Source organism: Rosa rugosa, chromosome 4, assembly GCF_958449725.1.
Source record: "Rosa rugosa chromosome 4, drRosRugo1.1, whole genome shotgun sequence".
In the NCBI taxonomy this organism is placed as follows: Eukaryota; Viridiplantae; Streptophyta; class Magnoliopsida; order Rosales; family Rosaceae; genus Rosa; species Rosa rugosa.
The window spans coordinates 7814447-7836894 of NC_084823.1; the positions used below are offsets into that span (position 1 = coordinate 7814447).

A 22448-nucleotide genomic window follows, 5' to 3' on the forward strand; every position below is an offset into this window, starting at 1 on the left:
TTCGATCTGATTGTTTTCTCAAATCAACAATACTAGACGACAAAATTGGCAAAAATCCTGCAAATTGTTGGTCTTGTATTGCATATGAATTGATTGTCAAACCTCTTGCTTAATTTAATATCCAGCTGACTAACCATCTAACAATTTTTTCTTTCTGGGGGAATAATGCTTCCCACATTGTAATTTCTTTAGTACGTAATAGGTGACACTCACCAGTGTCAGTAGTAAAATTCTAGGTGCACATGACACAGTAAATGCTGTTGTCGTGGGCAGAGGATGGACGAGAACAGAGACTTTCATCCCATTGAAGCACTGGCCATTTCCACAAATGAAGTAGTATCTCTTGGAATCATTGCGGAGCATGAAGTCCTTGCCACTGCTCGAGTTCCCTACTGCACTATCCAGGGTGCAGTTGTCATACCCAGTTTGGTTGACCATAAACACATTGTAATGGTTCTTTTGGTACCTGAACGCTGCAATCAACAAAGAATTAGTTCAAGCTAGCAAAATGGTACTATTCAAAAAGCTAAATCAGATAACACATTGTGTGACTCGCTTTAAAAAGAATTTGTGCCCAAAGAGATATCTGTGCATGGCATATATTCAAACAACCAGAATGATGAAGCATGAACTAGGAAAAATAGGAAGCGAAGGTAACTCAGCTAGAATATTAAGCCACAGAAGCACAAAAGTTAATGTACTAAATCCGATTCTGCACAAATGACCAGCTCCATTAGCAACTTTTACTAGGTTAACCTATTTTTTGAATAGACTTCAACCGGAATGAAAAAGATATGTATAAAGGGTGTTGTTCTTAACATAACTTAAATCTCTATTCACACACCCTGACCATTATTTATTCTTTAAATTTACATTTATTATTGGTAAAATGTCTTAACTAACATTCTTTTGCAATTTTCTTTCTCATTCTCTAATACAAATTCAACTGATCTTCACACCAAAATTCAGAAGAATGCGATGCTATCGCACTTGTTCGTTTTTGTTTTGAGGTGAATCACTCGTTCATTTTTTTATTATACCCTAATCATTTAATTTGCTTCAACAAAATTCGATCAATTATTTTCTAAATCTAATTGATCGAATTTTGTTAAAGCAAAAAAAATTAGGGTAGAACAAAATATGAACGAGTGATTGACCAAGAACAAAAATGAACAATTGCGATAGCATTGCATGTCTTCTGGATTTGGATTTGAGAGATTTTGGTGTGAAGATTAGTTGAATTTGTATTAGAGAATGGGAAAGATTACAAAAGATGGTTAGTTAAGACATTTTATCAAAATAAATATGAACTTAAAAGAATAAAAAATTAGCAGGGTGTGTGAATAGAGATTTAAGGTGTGTTAATAACAACACCGATGTATAAAATGTCTTTTGTTATTTCAATAGAATGGAATAATTTCACTTTTGTATTTCATGGTTCTAATTCGTTTACAAGAACAAATTCTGCAGCAAAGCGCGAGCATTATTCCTAGTGATGTAGGACGAGAATGGACCCAGTTTAGCCGAAAAACCATAAAAGTAAAGAAGCGGCGTAGAATCAAGAAGAGTGATTGGAAGATAGGTAACTCACGCGTAATCAGGTTACTAGCCGCTGGAATATTCAAGAAGATTTGGTTTTGGACTTTTCGGGTTTCTCGTGCGAAAAGTCAGGTTTTGATTTTGAATCAGATTTGACTAACTTTTGGCCAGAATGTCCGTTTGAGACAGGTATCATGCTTCCAGAATGGGAACGACGAGATCTTCAAGACTCACTTTAGTGAGCCCTATCAGATTTAGGCCAGAATGTATCGTCTTAATTATCTGATTCGTGATTCAATAGTTTTAGGTTAGTTTTACATTCTTTTTATTTTAGGTTTTCTAGTTTATTTTGGATTTGTTTTGTTTTAATCCGTGGGCTTTAGGGTTTCATTGTTACTTTTTTAGTCGCCCTAGGGTTTCTTTTCCCATATATAAGCAACTTTAAACGGCTGCAGAACTATCTTTTATCATATTATCAATCAAAATAGAGAAATTTCTCTTTTATCTCTGGTGGACTCCAGAACCTTTTTTGTTAGGTTTATTGCTGGTAAACCTAGTTATCAATCCGACTGCGTCAGGTGGTATCAGAGCAGGTCTTCCTTGTCTCTTTTATTTGCCTTAATAGCAATGGGTGAAGTTACGAAATCAGATATTGAAGCTCTTACAACAGCGTTTACCGCTGCCATCAATTCCCTGAATAATCAGATTGGAGAAATTCGTGGATTGTTGGGTGAGAGGAACAACAACAACAACAATAATAATCGGAATAGAGGCGGGGAAGGAGGCCAGCGAGTTAGGGCTCCGCAAGGTGAAGTTGTTGTTAATACTTCAGAATCTGAGTCTGAAGAAGAAATTGTGCAACCTGAACAACAAGGACAGGCTGACCAGGATTACAAAGTCAAGGCTGAAATTCCTTTCTTTTCGAGCAACTTGGGTGTAGAGGATTTTCTGGATTGGCAAGTTGAGGTGGATAGGTTCTTCGAAATTATGGAGATTCCAGAGAATAAGCAAGTCAAGATGGTGTCTCAAAAGCTTAAAAGCACTGCTGCTTATTGGTGGGATGAATCGCAAGGAGCTAGAAAGAGGCAAAGAAAAGTGCATGTTCAGACATGGTGGAAGATGAAAGGTCTTCTTAATGAAAAATTTCTGCCTAGAGATTTTTGTTTCAAGAATTATCCTCCTAAGAGTTTTGAGAAGAAGTTAAAGTCCAAAGAGTTTGCTTTGCCCGTTGAGAGTAATAGTTTAACTGAAGAGAAGATAGAAAATTTTTCAACAGAAGAAGCCCCACAAGAAATCATCCATGATGAAGAAGAGATTAAATATGAAATTGCTCGCGTTGACATGATTATTAATAATGAAGAAGTTTTGGAGCCTGAAATAAATCATTCAGAACCAGATGTCATTCAAGAATGCAACCTTGAGAGCCGAAAAGAATCTACAAAGGTTGCCTATGAAAGCCAAAATGCATATGACAGACTCATCTTTGGCGTTGGGTTCATGATTGTGCCATCAAAGTTTGCAGAGGATCAAGCCAATAGCTCACAGGTTCAATTGTCTAATTTTTTCTCGGGTCTTTTGTCTCCATATTCTTGTCCTTTATTCAAGAGGAACTCGAGGGCGAGTTCATAGTGGAGGAGAATGATGTAGGACGAGAATGGACCCAGTTTAGCCGAAAAACCATAAAAGTAAAGAAGCGGCGTAGAATCAAGAAGAGTGATTGGAAGATAGGTAACTCACGCGTAATCAGGTTACTAGCCGCTGGAATATTCAAGTAGATTTGGTTTTGGACTTTTCGGGTTTCTCGTGCGAAAAGTCAGGTTTTGATTTTGAATCAGATTTGACTAACTTTTGGCCAGAATGTCCGTTTGAGACGCATGATACCTTTCCAGAATGGGAACGACTAGATCTTCAAGACTCACTTTAGTGAGCCCTATCAGATTTAGGCCAGAATGTATCGTCTTAATTATCCGATTCGTGATTTAATATTTTTAGGTTAGTTTTACATTCTTTTTATTTTAGGTTTTCTAGTTTATTTTGGATTTGTTTTGTTTTAATCCGTGGGCTTTAGGGTTTCATTGTTACTTTGTTAGTCGCCCTAGGGTTTCTTTTCCCATATATAAGCAACCTTAAACGGCTGCAGAACTATGTTTTATCATATTATCAATCAAAATAGAGAAATTTCTCTTTTATCTCTGGTGGACTCCAGAACCTTTTTTGTTAGGTTTATTGCTGGTAAACCTAGTTATCAATCCGACTGCGTCACCTAGTGGGAACCTAGATGCCATGTTGCTTACAATGGCCAAGTATCTTATGCAATATTTTATTCTCAAATGACTGCTTCTAGTCTTAGTTAATTCACAAGCAAAATACGTAATTTCATATATAAACGTGGACAACGTGGTCACCCCTTCTCAATTCTCTTTCTTATTCCAAACCCTACAGTCGAAACATACCTTAAAAACTACCAAAATGAATCCCTCCAATTCACCTGAGACCAAGAGTACTCAATTATCAGAGACCAACGTGCCTTCCAGTTCCAATTCGAACCTGTAGGAATTAGTGAATTCGTCCCATTACTTATACCAGAAGACTTGCTAAACGTCTAAGTCCATGGAGATAGACCCCACCCTTTCCAAATTGCTACGTCAGTAAAACTTAATTTGAATAACCTCGCCATGCTCGAGTAGCTGCTCTATTATATAACCCTTCTCTTCCCCTACTCTTCACCCTAAAATCATCCGGCACTCCCAGACCAACTTAGTTTTTGCTCATTAATATCCTCTTTGATCATTTATCTTTCGAATTCTAGCTTGTTCTGTACTTGTACGTAATTATGGTTAGGTTCATTTATCTTGTATTTGAATCTTGTATATTGAGTTTCCCTCTTCTTTATGTTACCAAGAGATAGACTACAAGTTTGATGTAAAGTTTATCTGTGATCCGTTGTACAATGCCTATAAATCTACGAATGAATAAAGCTTTGAGTGTGCTTCAATTTACACTCAGTATTTATTTTCTATAATGGTATCTGAGCTAGGGAAATCCATTTATCTTAAAAGAATGAATGACAATTGTTAGTGTTTCTTTCCTATCAATGTTTTATATATGAGGCTAATTAAAGAATATATACATATAAATTTTTTATTTCGTAAGGCTTACGCCTTAAGCCTTGAGGCTAATGCCTTTGTGAGGCTCTCCCGAAAATGCCTCGGGGTACGCCTCAGCATTTTAAAACATTGTTCTGTACTACGAGAGAAAAAGAAAATAAATCCCTCTGATTCAGCTGAGATGGAGATCAGTAGTCCAACATCGGCCTATCATGCCACGATACTGGAGGAAACCAACGCTGTGTTCTGTTCTGAATGGAATCAGCAGAAATCTACACCAGTTAAGAGAAGCTTAAGCGGCATGGATACTAAGGTGTTCAAGGAGGCACGAGAGGGCAATATTGATGCCCTTAGAGAACATAGTGATCATCTTCACCAAATATTGACTCCAACCAAAAACACAGTCCTCCATGTATATATAGCTTGCGTAGGCAGTGCAAGGTTGACAAAGTCTAAAGAATTGCTGAAATCAGCCGAGGTTGTAAGGGAGATGCTTAAAATGTGCCAGCGGCTACTATTGCAGCCAAACGAGAGTGGTGATATTGCCTTACACTTGGCGGCAAGACACGAACGTGCTGACATAGTTACTACTAAAGCAACCTAACTGTTTTGACTCCTACTCTACTATTAAACTAAACCTCTCCCCCGTTTTGTCTAGGAATGACAAAGGGTGAACAAAAAGTGAACTAGCTGCACATGATCTCAGGCAGCATCAAGATCGCCAACACCATCAGGATTAGTACTAGGAGAAGGATCAGTAGCACCGGAACGGGGAAGTACAGTAGAGAGATCTGCACGAAGAAAACCAACTTCTTGTTCGAGACGGCTCAGACGAGAGTCAAGACGTGTGCCAAGGTCCTCTAGAAGCCGAAGTACTGCCGTGGTTTCAACAGACACACCCCTAGACTTGCACTGACTGGTGCTCCGAGTAAGAGAAGAGCGATTAAACACACTGAGCTCAGGACCAGGCTCATCATCGTCGGCAAAGCGTACCTGAGAATGGCTACACAAGGCAGTGATAACAGAAGGAAACACAAGCGCGGCCTGCTGGTGACAACGACCGGCCACAGCAGCCCTTTGCACTGCTTGGTAGATATAGTGCTCGACCGGAAGTAAGGGACCCTGACTGTCAAGAGTATAGATCAAGCGAGCTTCTTCCCAAGTGATCTTGCTTGTTTGAGTGGATGGATAGAGGACAGTGCGAACCAGATGACCAAGCAAACGGTACCATTCAGTTAAACCACCGCCGACAAGTTCCTTAGGAGGCTGATCAGGAGGATTAGTATATATGGTATCCACCAACAGATCTGGAGTCAGGGATGCAAGAAAGGTAGCAGCAGTGATGAGAGTATCCTCACGAGGCCTGGGAAGATGCATGACGGTTCAAATGGCAGTAGAAGTAAAAGCAACGGACATGCCACGCACACTGACCATGCAGTCACAGGAAGTGGCAGAGTCAAGCAATCCAACACTCGAGGGCATGTTAGGGGAGCAATTAGCATAAAATTCCCACACAACAGATAAATTAGGACATGACAGAGACTCCAAGAAGGGAACCCACTGAAAAACCCGAACAATATTGCCAAACATACGATCTAGAGAAGCCAAATCGAACCTCTTTTCATAAACAATGGCAGCGGCATGACGGTGCAGGGTCAATGATGGCAGCATGCTTGGTTCGAGCCATGGAGACGGACTGACGAAGAAGAAGAAAGGAGGCGACTCAAAATTGAAAACAACTAACCCTACAGAGACTTGGATTTGAACCTTTTTTTTTTTTTTTTTAAGTTATAGCACTGAGAAACAAAAACGAAAACCACAAATAAAAAGAAAATAAGACAACAAAAAGAAGTAAGCCATCCAGTGAATATAGGATTATACTTCGCTGACCATATCCACTAACTGGATGACATGTGTCCTTCTAAGCCAATTAAGCCTTCCTCACGCGCTCCCAGTCGCGATGTTGAGCCGCGCGACGTCGAACTTGTTTGTGGCGCTGTGCTTCAAAATCCGTTCTCCCGGGTGACGACATCGACCTCAATGGAAGTGGAGGAACCGTAGTCTTGCTGTGAAGCAGGGAATAGTACTCTGAAGGAGGATTTTCCGTTACCGGAGACGTGCCGTTTCCGGAGACAAGTATGGAGGGATCTCGATCCGTGGCGTAGGCTTTGATTGAGAGGGTGGGGAAGGCGGTGGTGGTGACTGGAAACCGACGATGGGGAGTGGAGAAGGGGTTGAGGATGGTCAAGTTGGTCGCCGATAGAGACTGGAGAAGAGGGAGACGGAGTACAGGAAGAGGAAGGAGGAGAACAGAAAGAGAGGCAAAAAAAAAAAAGACACGTGTTGGATTGGGAGTGTGACACGCAGGGCTTGGTTAGGAAGGGCTGACCAGCCCTGGTCAGCCAAGTATTGTCCGTGAATATACCCAAACACATGTAAACAATACCCATGATGAATCACTTCGAATACCCTAAATAACAACATGGACTCACACTCCCCCTTAATCGATTCATCTGGACATAATGAAGAACAAAATAATGATCATGAGCATGAGCATGATAACACACAATGAGGTGAGATTAGTCGCAGAAGTGAGAGGGAAAGAAAAAGCATAGCGTTTAGAGAAAGTGATTCGATGACTTCTCAAAGAAAACAATGAGCCAAGTATAAGAAACACTACACAGTAATCTTGAACAACAAGCATTTAGACACAAACTGGGGCTAAAGTACCTCATAACTTTGTGGTAAAGTGATCAGAAGTCAATATGGGGTTTCAACTTAACCAAGGATCAACCAGAATTAGAGTTCACCGACAAACACTACTTTTCTTTGCTCAAGTCCTCCTTATATCACCGTGTGGGCACATATATTTTCTTTTGAAGCCTTCCACACGCATTTTTTTTTTGTTGTGACTCATGTAGCGAGCCTTATGTCAGTGGCTCCCTAACCAGTTGGTTTTAGGGCATTAAGTGTAACAAGGACACTCCAAAGGACACATCAACTCGAGTCGTTTAAAAGCAACAAAATCAACCACCGGGAGACCAAGCCATTCCTGTTTCTTCCCAATCCTCATATCGTTCGTCACGACTGAGGCCTGTTTACTTTAGAAATAGCCTGGCCAAGCTCCATATTGCAATGAATATTTTTTTTAATTTTTTTTTTTAAGGAGCATAGAATTACGAACACCAAAAAGAGTGCAGTTTGTAAAGGACTAATCCCAGATCACTTAGAACAAGATGTTACCCCCACAAAAGACTTAAGTGTGCTAGTGAATATAGCAAAGTTTGGGAGAGTGAGCCAGCCATAATCTTTGACTAAAACCTGAGGTAGAAAGAAGAACATATAGTGCCCTGCAACCCGGACCCATGATCGAAAAGGAGAGCAAGAGTCAACAATCTCAATCTAAGGTCATTTTTCCACCAAACACTTCAGGATTGAAATCTCACATGCAATCCTAGTATAGACAAATGCATTCTGCTGAAACTAATATATTTTTTTTTTCGTCTAATCTAAATGAAAACACACAATGAACATGCAGAAGTAATAAAAGCAGATGAACCAATTGAGGAAGAGTATCAGTACTGAGAACACACACCAATGGCATTCCTAAGTGACTCAAAACGAGCATTGTCTAAAGGTTTTGTGAAAAGATCAGCCAATTGGTGTTCAGTGGGTACAAAAGCAAGCTCAAGAATATTTCTTTCAACCAAATCATGAATAAAGTGGTACCTCATGTCAATGTGCTTGGTGCGTGAGTGTTGGACCGGATTCTTAGAAATATTGATTGCACTCGAGTTATCACAAAAGATTGTTAACTTACCTTGAGGAATTCCATAATCTCGAAGCATTTGCTTCATCCAAATCATCTGAGTGCAGCAGCTACCCGCAGCTACATACTCAGCCTCGACAGTAGAAAAGGAGATGCAGTTTTGCTTCTTGCTATGCCAAGCAACCATATTGTTTCCAATGAAGAAACAACCTCCAGATGTGCTTTTCCTATCTTTCAAGTTTCCTCCTCAATCAGAATCAGAGTACCCTGCAATTTCCACATTAGTCTCAAAAGTATAGTATATACCACATGAAGTAGTACCTGACACATATCTGATGATCCTCTTGACAACTTCCAGATGAGATTCTTTTGGATTTGCCTGAAAACGTGCACAAACTCCGACACTGTAGGAAATGTCAGGTCTGCTTGCAGTAAGGTACAATAAACTTCCAATCATACTTCGATAAAGAGTTTGATCCACAGACTTCCCAGTAAGGTCTTCACTAAGCTTAGCACTTGTGCTCATGGGATTGGACACAACACTTGCAGATTGCAAACCAAATTTCTTTATCAAATTTTCAGCATATTTAGTTTGGGATAGAAACATACCATCTTTCAATTGCCGAACTTGAAGTCCAAGAAAGAAATTCAGTTCACCACACATGCTCATTTCAAACTCACTTTCCATTACACTAGTGAATTCCTTCACAAATGTTTCAGAAGTGGATCCAAAAACAATGTCATCAACATACACTTGAGCAATCATCACATGGTTTTTATCTCTTTTTACAAACAAGGTTCTGTCTACAGCTCCCCTAATGTACCCTTTACCCAACAAGTAAGAAGATAAACGCTCATACCAAGCTCTGGGAGCCTGCTTCAACCCATACAAAGCTTTCTTAAGTCTATACACATGATCAGGATTGCTGGGATCTTTGAATCCCTGGGGCTGTTCAACATAGACTTCCTCTTGTAAGAGACCATTAAGAAAGGCACTTTTGACATCCATTTGGTATAACTTAAAACGTAGGTGGCAGGCTATAGCTAGAAGAAGTCTTACCGCCGATTCGAGTCTTGCAACTGGGGCAAAAGTCTCGTCAAAGTCTAGTCCCTCTACTTGAGTGTACCCTTGTGCAACAAGTCTAGCCTTATTTCTAGTGATATTCCCAACCTCATCAGTTTTATTTTTGAAAATCCATTTTGTTCCAATAACATTCACATCACTAGGCCTAGGGACAAGATACCAAACATCATTCCTAGTAAACTGATTTAACTCATCTTGCATGGCATTTATCCAATCATCATCACCTAGTGGTTCTTTAACATTCTTTGGTTCAATTAAGGAAACAAATCCAAAATGAGTCATGACATCAATGTTTTCTTTATTTTCACTAATAAAACATAAAAGAGCAGCATCACTACTTACCTCACTTGTTGCTTGTCTTCTGGTCTTAATCCCATCATTCACATCTCCAATCACGTCAGAGGTTGAATGATCTTTTTGCACTTGTTTGAACCCTCTTCTCATCACAGGTTGAGGATCGAAAATTGGATCATCCACCAACCCTTCTTCTTATTCCTTGATTGCGACAACATCCTTGCTCCCAACACTCTGTTCATCATATGTACTCAAGCTCACTGAATTCACAATAGAATCATCAATTGTTACATTAATGGATTCCATAACTGATAATGCTCTTTTGTTATAAACTCTGTAAGCCCTACTGTTTGGAGAGTAACCAAGAAAAATACCTTTATCACTTCGTGCGTCAAACTTAGCAAGGTATATTCTCTATCACGATAAATAAAACATGGGCTTCCAAAGACTTTTAAGTGACTTACCGTGGGTTTCTTACCTTTCCACAATTCATATGAGGTTTTGTCAGTACCAGGTCTAAGAAACACTCGGTTTGCAGTGTAACACGCTGTGCTGATTGCTTCTGCCCAAAAGTTTGGAGTTAATCCAGCAGAGTGCAGCAATACTCTCCCTATATCAAGTAGAATCCTGTTCTTTCTCTCCACAACACCATTTTGTTGTGGGGTGATTGGAGCAGAAAATTCATGTGTAATACCATGTTCATCACAATAATTTGCAAAAGATGCATTTTTAAACTCAGTTCCATGATCAGTCCTAAGTCTAACAATGCAAGAATTTGAGGATTGTTTCTCAGTGAGAATTCTATTACACAAACCCTTAAAACTGCTAAACGTATCAGATTTATCTCTTAAAAAATTAACCCAAGTGAAGCGAGAGAAATCATCAACTAATACTAGTAAGTATTTCTTACCTCCAATGCTTTCAGTTTGAGACGGACCAACAAGATCCATGTGCATAAGCTCTAGTGGCTGGGAAGTCGTTGTAACATTAATTGCACTATGAGCTGCTCGGGATTGCTTACCCAGCTTGCATCCCGCACACACCTTATCTGGTTTCCCGCTTAGGCTCGGTAGACCTCTCACACTCTCTTTGCTTGAAAGTTTTAGCATGTCCTGGTAGTTCACATGCCCTAAACGTCGATGCCAGAGTTCAAGAACATTTTCAGAAGTTTTAGCTTTCAAACAAACCTGAGACACAACAGACTCATTAGCATACACACAATAGCAATTATCTTTTGACCTTACACCACCCATGATACTCTTACCATCACTGCCAAGAACAATACATCCCTATTTATTGAAGTTAACATCCTCATAATCATCATTCAACTGACTTACACTAATGAGATTTTCCTGAAGACCTTCAACATACAAAACATTTTTCAGATTAGGGATACCTGGAGTGTTAACAATCCCTTTTTCTATAACATTTGCCTTCCTTCCGTCACCGAACGTGACAGACCCACTAGTGTACTCATCAGAAAAGGAGACTAACCAACTCTTGTCTCCAGTCATATGCCTAGAGCATCTGCTATCAACATACCAAGTGTCTGCTCTTCTGGCTGAACGTGCTGTCAATGCTACTAAACATGTTTCTTCAATAACCTCAAAATCATTAGAAGCAGAATATATGGAAGAAAACAAGCAAGTTGCATCAACAAATTCAGAACCCACTGAAGAATCATTCAGACAAGAAGAAAAACAATTATATGAATCCTTTTTCACCCAAACTTGTTTCAGTTTCGGATCCAGACCATTTGGGATTGAAACAAGTTTGGCAATCCTGTTTACCTCTCTCAGATGTTCTTTCAGTTTAGTCTGCAATGATAGTTTCTTATTCTCTTTTTCTGAGTTCCACAACTTTTGAGACTCTCTTCGCAGCAGATTACACCTAGGACGAATGTGCCCAGGTGTCCCACAATAATGACAAACAGGTGTAAAGTTCCTAGACCACGATGAATGACCGACTTGACGCACAAAAGAATTTCTTTCAAAGCTAGGACATCTAACTTGATTGTAAGGGATGAACCCTAGACCACGTCTCTCTTTCTCAGGTTGTCTCACACCTAAACTTTTCACAAAGTTCAGAGGTTTAGAATTCTCACCAGCATTATAGCCTAACCCTTTTTTGTCATTATCAGGTTTACCCATTCCAATCATCTTAGACACTTTGTTTGACCCGATTGAAAACTTAGAGAACTTTTGTTGTGCATCTTCCAACTCAAGCTTTAGAGACTCGTTTTCCGAAGCTAAAGAACTAGCAAGAGAGGTTTGGGATTTTAATTCTGCCTGAAGGGTCTTTACCTGATCAACCAAGTCAGATCTTTCACTTTCCCACTCTTTGATACATGACTCCAACCTATCCTCAGCTTTCTTTTTCTCTCTTTTAATCAAGACAATGTCTTCACTTTGCAAATGGTTTTTCTTGAGAATTGATCTGGACGCTGCATAAAGTTCTTTGTACTTACCATCCATCTCTTCATCCGAATACTCCTCATCGTCTGATTCATGGGAGGATTCGTTATGAAGAGTTGAGGTAAGTGCAAGATTCTCTTCCTCATTCTCAGAGTGAGTATCTGACTCACTATCACTCCAAGTGGATTTCAAAGCTTTGCCCATACGTGAGCTATACTTTTTATTTCCACAGTCAGCAGCTAGATGCCCAATCTCACCACACTCAAAACATTTAGGTTTTTCACTGAAGTTTTTCTTTTGGAAAAGTTTGTTTGATTTGGAGTTTCTTTCAAAGGAATTTTCAGAAGGCAAGCTGCGTTTTGAACTAGAGTCAAAAGAATTTTTTGAGCCTTGACCACTAGAGTTTCTAGACTTGAAGAATTTTTTGAACTGTTTAGTCAAATAGGCCAAGTCTTTTGTGCTAACCTCAGTTTCTTCTTCCTTTTTGACAGAATTAAAGGCAACACTTTTCACCTTTTTTTCAGGATTAATCCTCATCTCAAAAGTTTTGAGATTCCCCACAAGTTCATCTAAGGAATAAGTGTCAATGTCTTGGGCTTCCTCTATGGCTGTTTGCTTGGACTGAAAACTAGGTGGAAGAGACCTAAGGAATTTCTTAACAATACGATGTTCTTCAAACGGATCACCAAGGCTATGACACTGACTTGTCACATTGATAAGTCTAGCATGAAAATCATCTATTGACTCGTCAGTCCCCATTGACATGTTTTCAAACTCTAAGACCAACCTCTGAAGTTTTTGAGTTCTAACTCGTTTATTACCCTCATAAGTAACTTGGAGAAGATCCCAAGCTTTCTTGGCTGTCTCACAATGACTTATTCTAACTCTCTCCTTTTTTGACAAGGCGGTGAACAAACTGTTCCTTGCCTTGAAATCATGATTACAATCCCGAATCTCAGTTTCACTCCATTCAGCCCTTGGTTTAGGGATCCTTTTAGAATAAGAGGATTCACTAGCTTTAGGATTATCAAGTTTAGTTGGGTGAACCCACCCATTCTCAACAACATTCCACATATGTTCATCTTGAGAGTAAAGGAAAGCGCGCTCTCATCATGATTTTCCATTGAGAATAATCTTCCCCATCAAACCAAGGGGGACAATTAATCGAACCCGAGGCTCGATCGCGCTCACGTTCCATCCTTCCCACAAACCTTACTAAGACACCTTAGTAACCTGCTCTGATACCAAATGAAAATACTAGGATGAAACAAATATGCCTAGGGGGGTGAATAGGCTATTCTCGCAGAAATCACACTTTCTTTCAATTCAAAACGTAACAGACAATACCAGGATTGAAACACAGGTATGGATCCCAAAACAGCAGTAAGATAACTAGGCAAACCAAGATAATCACAAACATATAGCAACCAAGAGAGCAGAATTGTTTGCGCAGTAAAAACCTCAAAAATGAGGAAAACAACTGCGGGGCCTTTAAGGTTAAAGACCCTAATGAAAACAAATCACTAGATGAAAGAATACAAGTTCTTTACAAACAACTCAAAGCTCTGACCTCGGCTTACTTACTAGACACACTAGTAGATTGTCTGATCATGTTCTTGTGGATCTTCACCACCTTTGAACTGTCTTCACTTGTTGATAGGTGCTGACCTCAACCTTCAACCTTGTACGCACATCAACGACTCCAACTGACCTCGAGAGCACTTGATGTGAAGAATGTAATGAATGATGAATGTGTTTGACTCAATGATCTACTTAAACATGGAACAAGTAGTTCATAGACTCGAATTTGAAGCACATGGTTTCTCACAATGCTAATGGAGAAAACTTTGACTCAATAGATGCACAAAACTTATACGCTCAAAAAGTCCTCGAATGAATGGTTATACACGTTGTATATATATTTTAGACTCCCCCTAAAACCTTGGGCAATAAAGACTCCAAAACCTAATTGGAATCTGCCTTATTTTCTTCTGTATTTGGGAGCCATTTTAAAGACCTTTTGGGTGGACTTTGGCAGAAAGTCTTGGCTACATTTGAAGACTAGATGTTGCAGTACGACTAGAGTCAAATCATCAGTCAGAATAATTAAGGATGAAGTCAGAAAATTTTCACAAATTAGGCATTTCGAGCAGTTCTCCTCCTTGAGTCTTATATGCGAAGCAAATTTGAGGCATCTTTTGGAGACTTTATTGGAGAGCCTTCTAGAAGATTATTGTTTGAAATTAAAGACATGATATTATAGGGAATTTTAGGCCCGAGAACCATTTAGAAAGACTGTTGCAATGTCATTCTACAAGCCCATAAAAATGACAAGAAAACAAGGAAAATCTGGAAATTTCTGACAAGACTTTATTTCGAAGACACTCCAAGGCTGTTTCTAGGCAACGAGTTGAGGAGCTTTTTAGAAGGTTTTTGCACATTTTGAAGACCAACATCAAGAATTTTACTTGCTTAAAAAACACTTTCAAAGCTAAGGAGGAACCTATTTAAAACATGGGCTAAATAGGTTATCCTAATTGAGGCAGGAAAAGGAAGTTCCGTGCAGTTATCTTTCGTATCTCTTGGCAGATTATTTTGAGGCCTCTTGGAGATTCTTTGCTCAGTTGTGCACATCCTATATGAGTTGTGAAAGATCTAGAAGTCGAAGGATTCGGCCCAAGAAGAGGAATTCCAATTGGAGAAGGAAAAACTTAATCTAACTTCACGAGGAAGCCTTGAACTTGTAACTCCTATATAAAGGGCCTCCATCCACATTTTTCTTCACCACATAAACACCATCTACTGCCCTAAATCAGAGACGTCGCCTCCATACATGACCCTCGTCATAGCTCACGAAATCCTTACTCCAAGGAGTGGTTGTAGCCTCCATCATCCTGTTGTGCCCCTGCTTTGAAGACGCCTCAAGCTTTCTTGGAGAATATTCAAAGTAAGACCGTGATATTTGTAGGTACCTCCACTAGCATGGCTCATTCTCAAGCAACATCCTCTTAGTGGGCCCACAAGCCATGGTGGGGCCCAACCATGACATACATGCTATAGCCCGACATACAACCTACCCCGTGGTAGTCGGAAGCGGCCAAGACCTCACCGGGAAGCAACCTTCCCGGCCTTGCCAACTTGCCTTCACAACATGTTTTGAAGACTACAAATGGGACTCTTTGTCCCACATTGAAGAAAATGTAAATGAGAGGGGTTCCTTTACCTATAAAAGGGACCCCTCCTCCCACTCAAAATTCATCCCATTACATCTCTTGTAATCCCCCTTGTTAAACTTTCAAGTGGATGTAACCACTATACTTCTCGTCTCTCTCTCTCTCTCTATATATATATATATATATATATATATTTCGCTAACGTTAATCAGAGTCTTCTGTTTCTAACATTAACATTGGCGCTGTCTGTGGGAAGTCTACACAAAGGCTTCGTCACGTACCATGAACTTTGGCCCGTTAGCGTCAAGTCAATTTTTGGTCAACATCAAATCAGGGTTGGTCAATACCCATCAGGATCTGTCAACACTGAACAAGGCTGTTCAACGCTGATGAAGGTTGGTCAATGCTGGTCAGCAAAGTCAACGCTGGTAAATGCCAACTCAAAAATGGTCCACATTGCACGACTCCAAAAAAAATAAAAAAATAAAAAATTTGAGCAACTTGGGCATCTAGCCCTTACGCCAAGATTAGCGGCACATTAGGGCAAGTTCACCGGGCATCCTATTGCCCGGGCACCACGTCAAAAGCATCAAAAAACTTGACCCAGCTCACTATTCACCTTTCCACCGGGCTTGGGGCAAAACAACAGTGGGAGGCCCAGGTCACGAACTCGGGTAGGAGGGTGACCGAGCCCGTGACCCAGGATGCCAGCGTGGCCCAAAAAACTGACGCTCGGGGAGACGCGCCGCGGGGGGGAAGTGAAGCGCAATTTCTTGTCGTCTAGCGGGGACAACGCCTGCAGGCGCGTAGCGCCGTTTTTTTGTCGTCTTCTGGCGTGCTGCGGCGACGTGGCGTGTAGCCGTTGGGCTACTTTGCATATTTGAATGCAACGGTCCACAGATCTGGACCGTTGCTTATGAAACTGAAATGCATCTGACGGCTGACATTCCAAAATCGATTTGCAGAGGTTAAAAAAAAAAAAAAAAAATACCGTTAGATTTCAACGGTAACAAAAAAATATATAACCACAATTTCCTATAAATACCTCACCACCTATTTTACTTCTCACACCAAAAAAATCATCTTTTTTCCTCAAATTTTTTTGTTCCTTCTCCTCATAGCTTTCATACTCTACAAAATTGTCGGTGGAGTTAAAAAAAATTTCACACTTTTCATAAACTTTGTCAGTGGTGTCGGTGGACAAAATTGTCGGTGGAAAAGCAAAAAAAATTCACACTTTTCAAAAACTTTGTCGGTGGTGTACATGATAAAAGTGTCGGTGGAGTTTTAAATATTTTCACACTTTTCAAAAACTTTGTCGGTAGTGTATATGTGATAAAAGTGTAGGTGGAGTTAAAAAAAAAAAAAAAAAAAAGAGTGTCGGTGGACATATAATTTGTCTACCAAAAAAATTTTCTTTGATTGCATTTTCAAATTGTTTATCAATACTATTTATTTACATCATACATTTCTCATTTTACAAAAACAAATTAATAAAATATTCGATGAACAGTAACTGACTGGTGACCCTGACCCAACAGGTGGAAGCAAAGATCCAGTGGCAGTGAATAGTGTCCTGCCCTGGTGCCCTGGTGACCCAATGGGTGAACTTGCTCTTAGCCTCTAGCGGCCAGCGTTACCCATCTTTAGCGGTAACCCAAAAACCCAAAAAAAAAAAAAAAATTGATCAACTTGGGCATCTAGCTCTTACGCCAAGATTAGCGGCACACTAGCCTCTAGCGGCCGGAAAAAAAATTTGGATGCTAATTTACTTTGGACACCCAGAGATCTACTGTGGACACTTTGGCAATCTTCAATCATCATTCAGCGCCAGCCTCTAGGCGCATTAATCCTGCTCAATCATCGTCAACACCGGATCATCCCAATTCAGCGCTATACAGCGAGCCCACCGCTGCACTCATTAACGTAGCTCACCTTAATGCCCAGTATTCTTCGCTCACTCATTGCACCCAGCGGCACCTAGCAGCAGGCTTGAGGAGCGTTGTCACCCACTCAACGCTATAATCACCTGTTGCTCGAACGTGCACGTGCCGCTTGGCGCACTCACTTGTCCCACCGGTTCCTAGTAGCTGCATCATAGCTGCAATCTACCGCCAAGGACAACACCGCTAAGCGTCATCCGCCAAAGACACTCAGCCAAGCAAGGTCCATCAAACTTCTATCAACCCTTGGAAATTGCAATCTTGGCGGCAAGTCAAGCTTCGATCACCGTCAAGCTTTGCACGCAGCGCCGTCACTACAACGCTGTCGTCAAGCATCAATCACAGCAGCACCATCACCTACCCATGGCGAGCGTTAGTGACAGCAACAACTGGCAACCACCATCCTCTTTAATCCAGCATCAAAGTGCCTTGAAGAAAGCTCCCATGATCAGCGTACTGATCTTGACATGCCACCAACCGCTATACGTACAGTAGCTCCCACCGCCAGCTGCTATAGCTGGCCATCCTCCGCCAGTTGCTACCGCTGGCATCCTGCACCAACCGCTATCGCTAGCCATCCCCCCTAGCCGGCAACCGCTAGCCAAGGCTCCTCCAACCCACTTGCCGGCAACCGCTAGGAAAAGCTCCGCTAACCGCCAAACGACACCCTCGACCGTCAAAACAACAACTTTCGGCCACTAACCACCAACTACCAGCGGTACCAACTCCAACCACCACCGTTGGGGTGCACCGCCAAGCTTCATTACCAAGCAACAACCGCTTGCATTGCCAAAATTTACCAACATGCTCTGTCGGCCAAGGCTCCGCTGAACAACACCTCTGCTGGCTAAGTCTCCGCTGGGTAGTACCTCCGCTTAACGAGGCGTTAGCTCAGCACAACCTTGATGCACAACACACCAGTTTTTGCTATGGGCACCCATGAATCTTCTCTTTACACCCATGGTCGTTTCTGGCTTCTTCCGGTTGCTTAGTCTGGCAGACATGTACTTGTCGTCCATCCTCTATAATGGACGCTCTGTACTTTCATTAGGAAGCTTAGTTTGCTACACTAAGATCTTGGAGTTCAAGCACCGGAGTTCCCATTTGGAGTTGCCCCTTCTGCATATCAAGCTACTCTTGAATATGGAGATACAACCCCATCGGCCCTCCGTCTGTTTGAGGCTTATGCTCTCACGCCAGAGCATCCTGTTGAATAATCTCTTCATCTAGATAAATCTTTGTCTTCATCTGATTTACCTCCTGTTTATAAAAGATCAGCATGCCTTCCATGAATTAAAAATTCATTTTCAAAAAAGAGCAGTGTAACGCCCCGATTTGCACCTCCTCAAATCGGTCACGTTATAGTGCCGCGAACCATTAGGAGCATAAGCTAAAAATAGTTCAGCCACACTCCTAAAGATACGCAAGGCATTTGAATAGGATTTGACATAAAATTACGTTTCAATGGAAGGTAAAATCGAGCTAGAAGCGTGATCATGAATGAGGTGAAATTGAGAAGACTTTTGGTGCAAAAACTTGTTACATCGAATACCAAAATAAATTCCATTTCTAAAACCAAGTTTCATGGAGTTCCAAATCATTGGTCCGAGTAATAATAATTGAGAGCAAACAAGTAACAGATTTCAAGAAGATTGGAAAGAGATAAGCTGATCAAGTTGAGTAGAATACCAAAGGAACTTAGTATGCAATTTCTGAACCAATAACTTCATAGCAAACACATAACCAGCAGAAAATAATTGAAGAGGATGTTCTGATCAATTGTTACAAACTTACTACAAAACAAGGAATTATGAAATAGATAGAATTATGAGATGAATAATAGGATTTGGAATCCACAATCCAAAACCTGTTAACCGGAACAACTTTTCGACAATACACAAATTCAAAATTGAGAGAAAGCATGCCACACCCATCGCCAATCCTAGCTGTCCCGTCTTCGTGCACAGTACCTGCAATCACACAACTGTTGTAGGGATGAGCACTCGTCCTCGCGGGCCCAATATGGCTCAACCCTAGCTAGGTTTGAAAACAATTGTAATATATAAACATGGGTGCCGGCGAGTAAGTAAAAACTACATATATAGATAAAATCCACATTGAAAACATTTTCTGTAAACTCAAATGTTCGGATATCCGATTAACAAACCTGATGACCGATCATAAAGCCAACTACACCCTTACCACGATTACTATCGTTTAAACCGGCAAGGCGTAGCGAGAGTGTCCACTTACGCCGTATCACCTAGAAGCAGTGCCACACCTCAAAGGATGTCAGACACTCTACCGTCCATACGGCCCCTCCGGAGGTTTAGGGGATCGAAGCCCAAGGAAGTCGCTATGCTCCTCTCACTCTCAAGTCACCCTCATTATCTCAAATAAGAATAATCATAAAAAACAAATTTTCAAACTATAAAACAATATAGAAAATCACTAACTAGGGCGAGTCCCCCTACCTGGAGTCCAAAGCTAAGCGATGTTGGGTGAATAATCGATGCAACGCCATCGTCCACTGATCTCCTTTGAGTTATAGGAGGCCCTAATCCGGAAATAAGCAAGTGTCATTAACTATATGGAAGTGAAAGATGACAAAGCTGGATTATTTTGGAACTGGACAGTCTGATGGTTTAGACATAGTATACATTGACCAATCAAGCTAAAAATTTCCAGAAATAAGGTTCAAGGTGTACTGAATACATCCCAAAAAGAATCAAGTAAAAAGGATGAAAATTGAAAGAGTTATGCTCAAAACATTTCAGCTGGTCAGAAATTGAACGAAACTGAATCGGTTTCCAGATTCCTTAATGAGGCTGAAAATAACAAGTTTTGGATATTAGCTTTAGTAAAAACATCACTGAGGTGACGTGAAGGCTTCACAATACTTGCAAATCATGTAACCAGAGACAAGAACATACTGAAAACACAATCGATTTTGATGTGTTCAGAAAGAGAAAATGGAGTCTCTTTCAAATTGAAATTCACAAGAACAGGCTTTGATATGCAAGGAATTCAATCCAAAAAAAGATTCTGTAAGAGGTTAATATAAAACTCAGGGAGTTTGATCAAGTAAACCCAAATTTCAAATACAAGCTAAGCCATACGAGAGCATGTTGTATGAATATAGATACAAAACCAGAAACCAATTCCAATCATATCATTAACCACATTGAGAACAAAGTTAAGAGACAATAAGACACTCACCACTGAATCAAACGTATGGCTGAGTTCCCTCATGACATTCGACAGGAAAAGATGGAGAGACAAGACGAATTTGGCCAAGCCCAGTCATATATCAAGGAATGCCACTTCCGATTTGAACATGCAAGGTAAAATAAGAGGACCTCATTGAGTAGGATACTCAATAAAGTATATTGAGTTCTAAAATTGGTAGGAAGAGAAGGAAATATAAACTGAACAATGATATTACCTCATAATAGAATTATTTCCAAAGGAATTTGAGGAATCCTGATAAGGAAAGAGGATAAAGAAAAGCTGAAACTCGAAATCTGCTGATTTCTGAGCTACCTCTACTCAGATCGATGTACAGACTTCATTACAGATCTGATCGCACTGATTTTTGGATATGTTATAGATGAGATGATGATGAACAACTTTGATGAAGAACGTTTTTCGATCAGAGGCTTCGATTTAGGTGCATTAAGGCATGCAAATTGACTGACGTAAACAGGGCTAAGAGAAGCTTCAGGAGGAGAAGAAAGGGAGATTTTGTTTTCTGGCAGAAAAAGGTTAAGCTTGTTTCTCTTTCTTTTGAGAATTGGGCTTAATAAGGTTAGTATCGATGGAGTTCTTTAGAAAGAGGTTAATGATATGGGATGACAATAAAAACTTGAGAAAATAATATGTTAGGAATATAAATTGTAGAAAAGAGATAATTATTTAAAAGTAATATAGAAGTTGAACAAATTTTGTAAATAATAATTTTGCAAGAATTGTCATAAGAGATATGTTGAAGATTAGGAAACAACCAAAAACGTATCCGTCGAAACTCAAAAGAGACACTTGAAATTTCCGGGTCTCACAAGCAGCCCGTATGTGCTCGTTTAATTATTGGAAGCATGCTTACCAGAAAGTCATAATGCATGCCTATTATAATTTTAGAAAGCATACATGTCATGTCAAGCATGGCTTTCTTAGTACATAGCTACTACATGCAATATCACACGGGTACATTACCATGACAATATCACATGGCTTTCTTATTACACATGTCAACCATGGCAAGCACACTTGGTTGCTTATAGCAATAGCATGATTTCATCATTTGTCATTATCACATGCATTGGCTAGCATCTCTATTAACTTGTCACATTTGCTGCTAGTGAATGATCAATCGCTCTCACATTTGCAGTTGTCCTTATTACATTGCCTAGCATCTCTATGACAATCCATAGATACCAACTATCTTACCAAATATACATGATCAAGCATCATCCCGTGCAAGTGTATACTCGCGGATGTTACATAATAATATAGCACATTCGTTTCATTTCTATATTTTACCTCTTCACTTTCACATGAAAATGTTGATCATTACACGCCATACTTACACGTGATTACTATTTCCATGCAATAGTTGTGATCAATACAGGAGGGGACCATGTCACCCATGATTATTATTAGGCACGTCCAAATTGAACTTGGCTTAATTTTTCCTATGACCGCACACCTGTAGCTTTTCTGTGCAAGCATTACTAATTGACCGCACATGCTTGTTAATGAACTCTATCACACAGAAACTAACTTGTCATCATGGACTTCATTTATTTGCTTGTTCAAAACATTGAAATTATGCTTATGCACATGTGCGACCTTCTTAGTTTATATGCTAGCAAATGAGCATTCACTCATACCTAGTACATTTCATGTACATGAATTCTTATATTTTTTTTATTTCACTTAATAATCAAAACTTGCATCTGATCACGTGCGCATGAAACTCAAGCATTTCATGTCAATTAGTACCATACATATATGTGAAGCAACATGATTCAAACATGTATACATGATTAAAGATGCTAATTATTTCCTTTATCTTATGTCAAGGAGACATAATCATCGATCACCTCTCCAATTAGTGAAACTATAT

At 40.1% G+C, this 22448-nt stretch overlaps 2 protein-coding genes and 1 long non-coding RNA gene across 4 annotated transcripts; all 3 read right to left on the reverse strand.

Annotated features, from left to right (window-relative positions):
- Nucleotides 1-3966: 3966 nt before the first annotated feature.
- On the reverse strand, nt 3967-6425 carry LOC133746436 (uncharacterized). The gene is made up of 2 exons (XM_062174624.1): nt 4775-6425; nt 3967-4348 (listed from the first exon to the last, which is right to left on the reverse strand). Exon 1 carries the CDS (start codon nt 6021-6023, stop codon nt 5349-5351), a length of 675 nt encoding a protein of 224 aa, XP_062030608.1. The 5' UTR covers nt 6024-6425; the 3' UTR covers nt 3967-4348; nt 4775-5348.
- A 4657-nt stretch (nt 6426-11082) lies between these two features.
- Nucleotides 11083-13281, reverse strand: LOC133744257 (uncharacterized). Its single transcript, XM_062172393.1, has one exon. The coding sequence runs from the start codon at nt 13279-13281 to the stop codon at nt 11083-11085; it is 2199 nt and encodes a 732-aa protein (XP_062028377.1).
- A 5748-nt stretch (nt 13282-19029) lies between these two features.
- On the reverse strand, nt 19030-21119 carry LOC133746437 (uncharacterized). Of its 2 annotated transcripts, none has more exons than XR_009864149.1 (4): nt 20769-21119; nt 20543-20646; nt 19798-19880; nt 19030-19714 (listed from the first exon to the last, which is right to left on the reverse strand). It is a non-coding gene; the product is annotated as an uncharacterized LOC133746437 (long non-coding RNA). The 2 variants fall into 2 exon arrangements; XR_009864150.1 differs by having other exon boundaries at nt 19030-19307; nt 20769-21118.
- Between the last annotated feature and the right edge of the window lie 1329 nt (nt 21120-22448).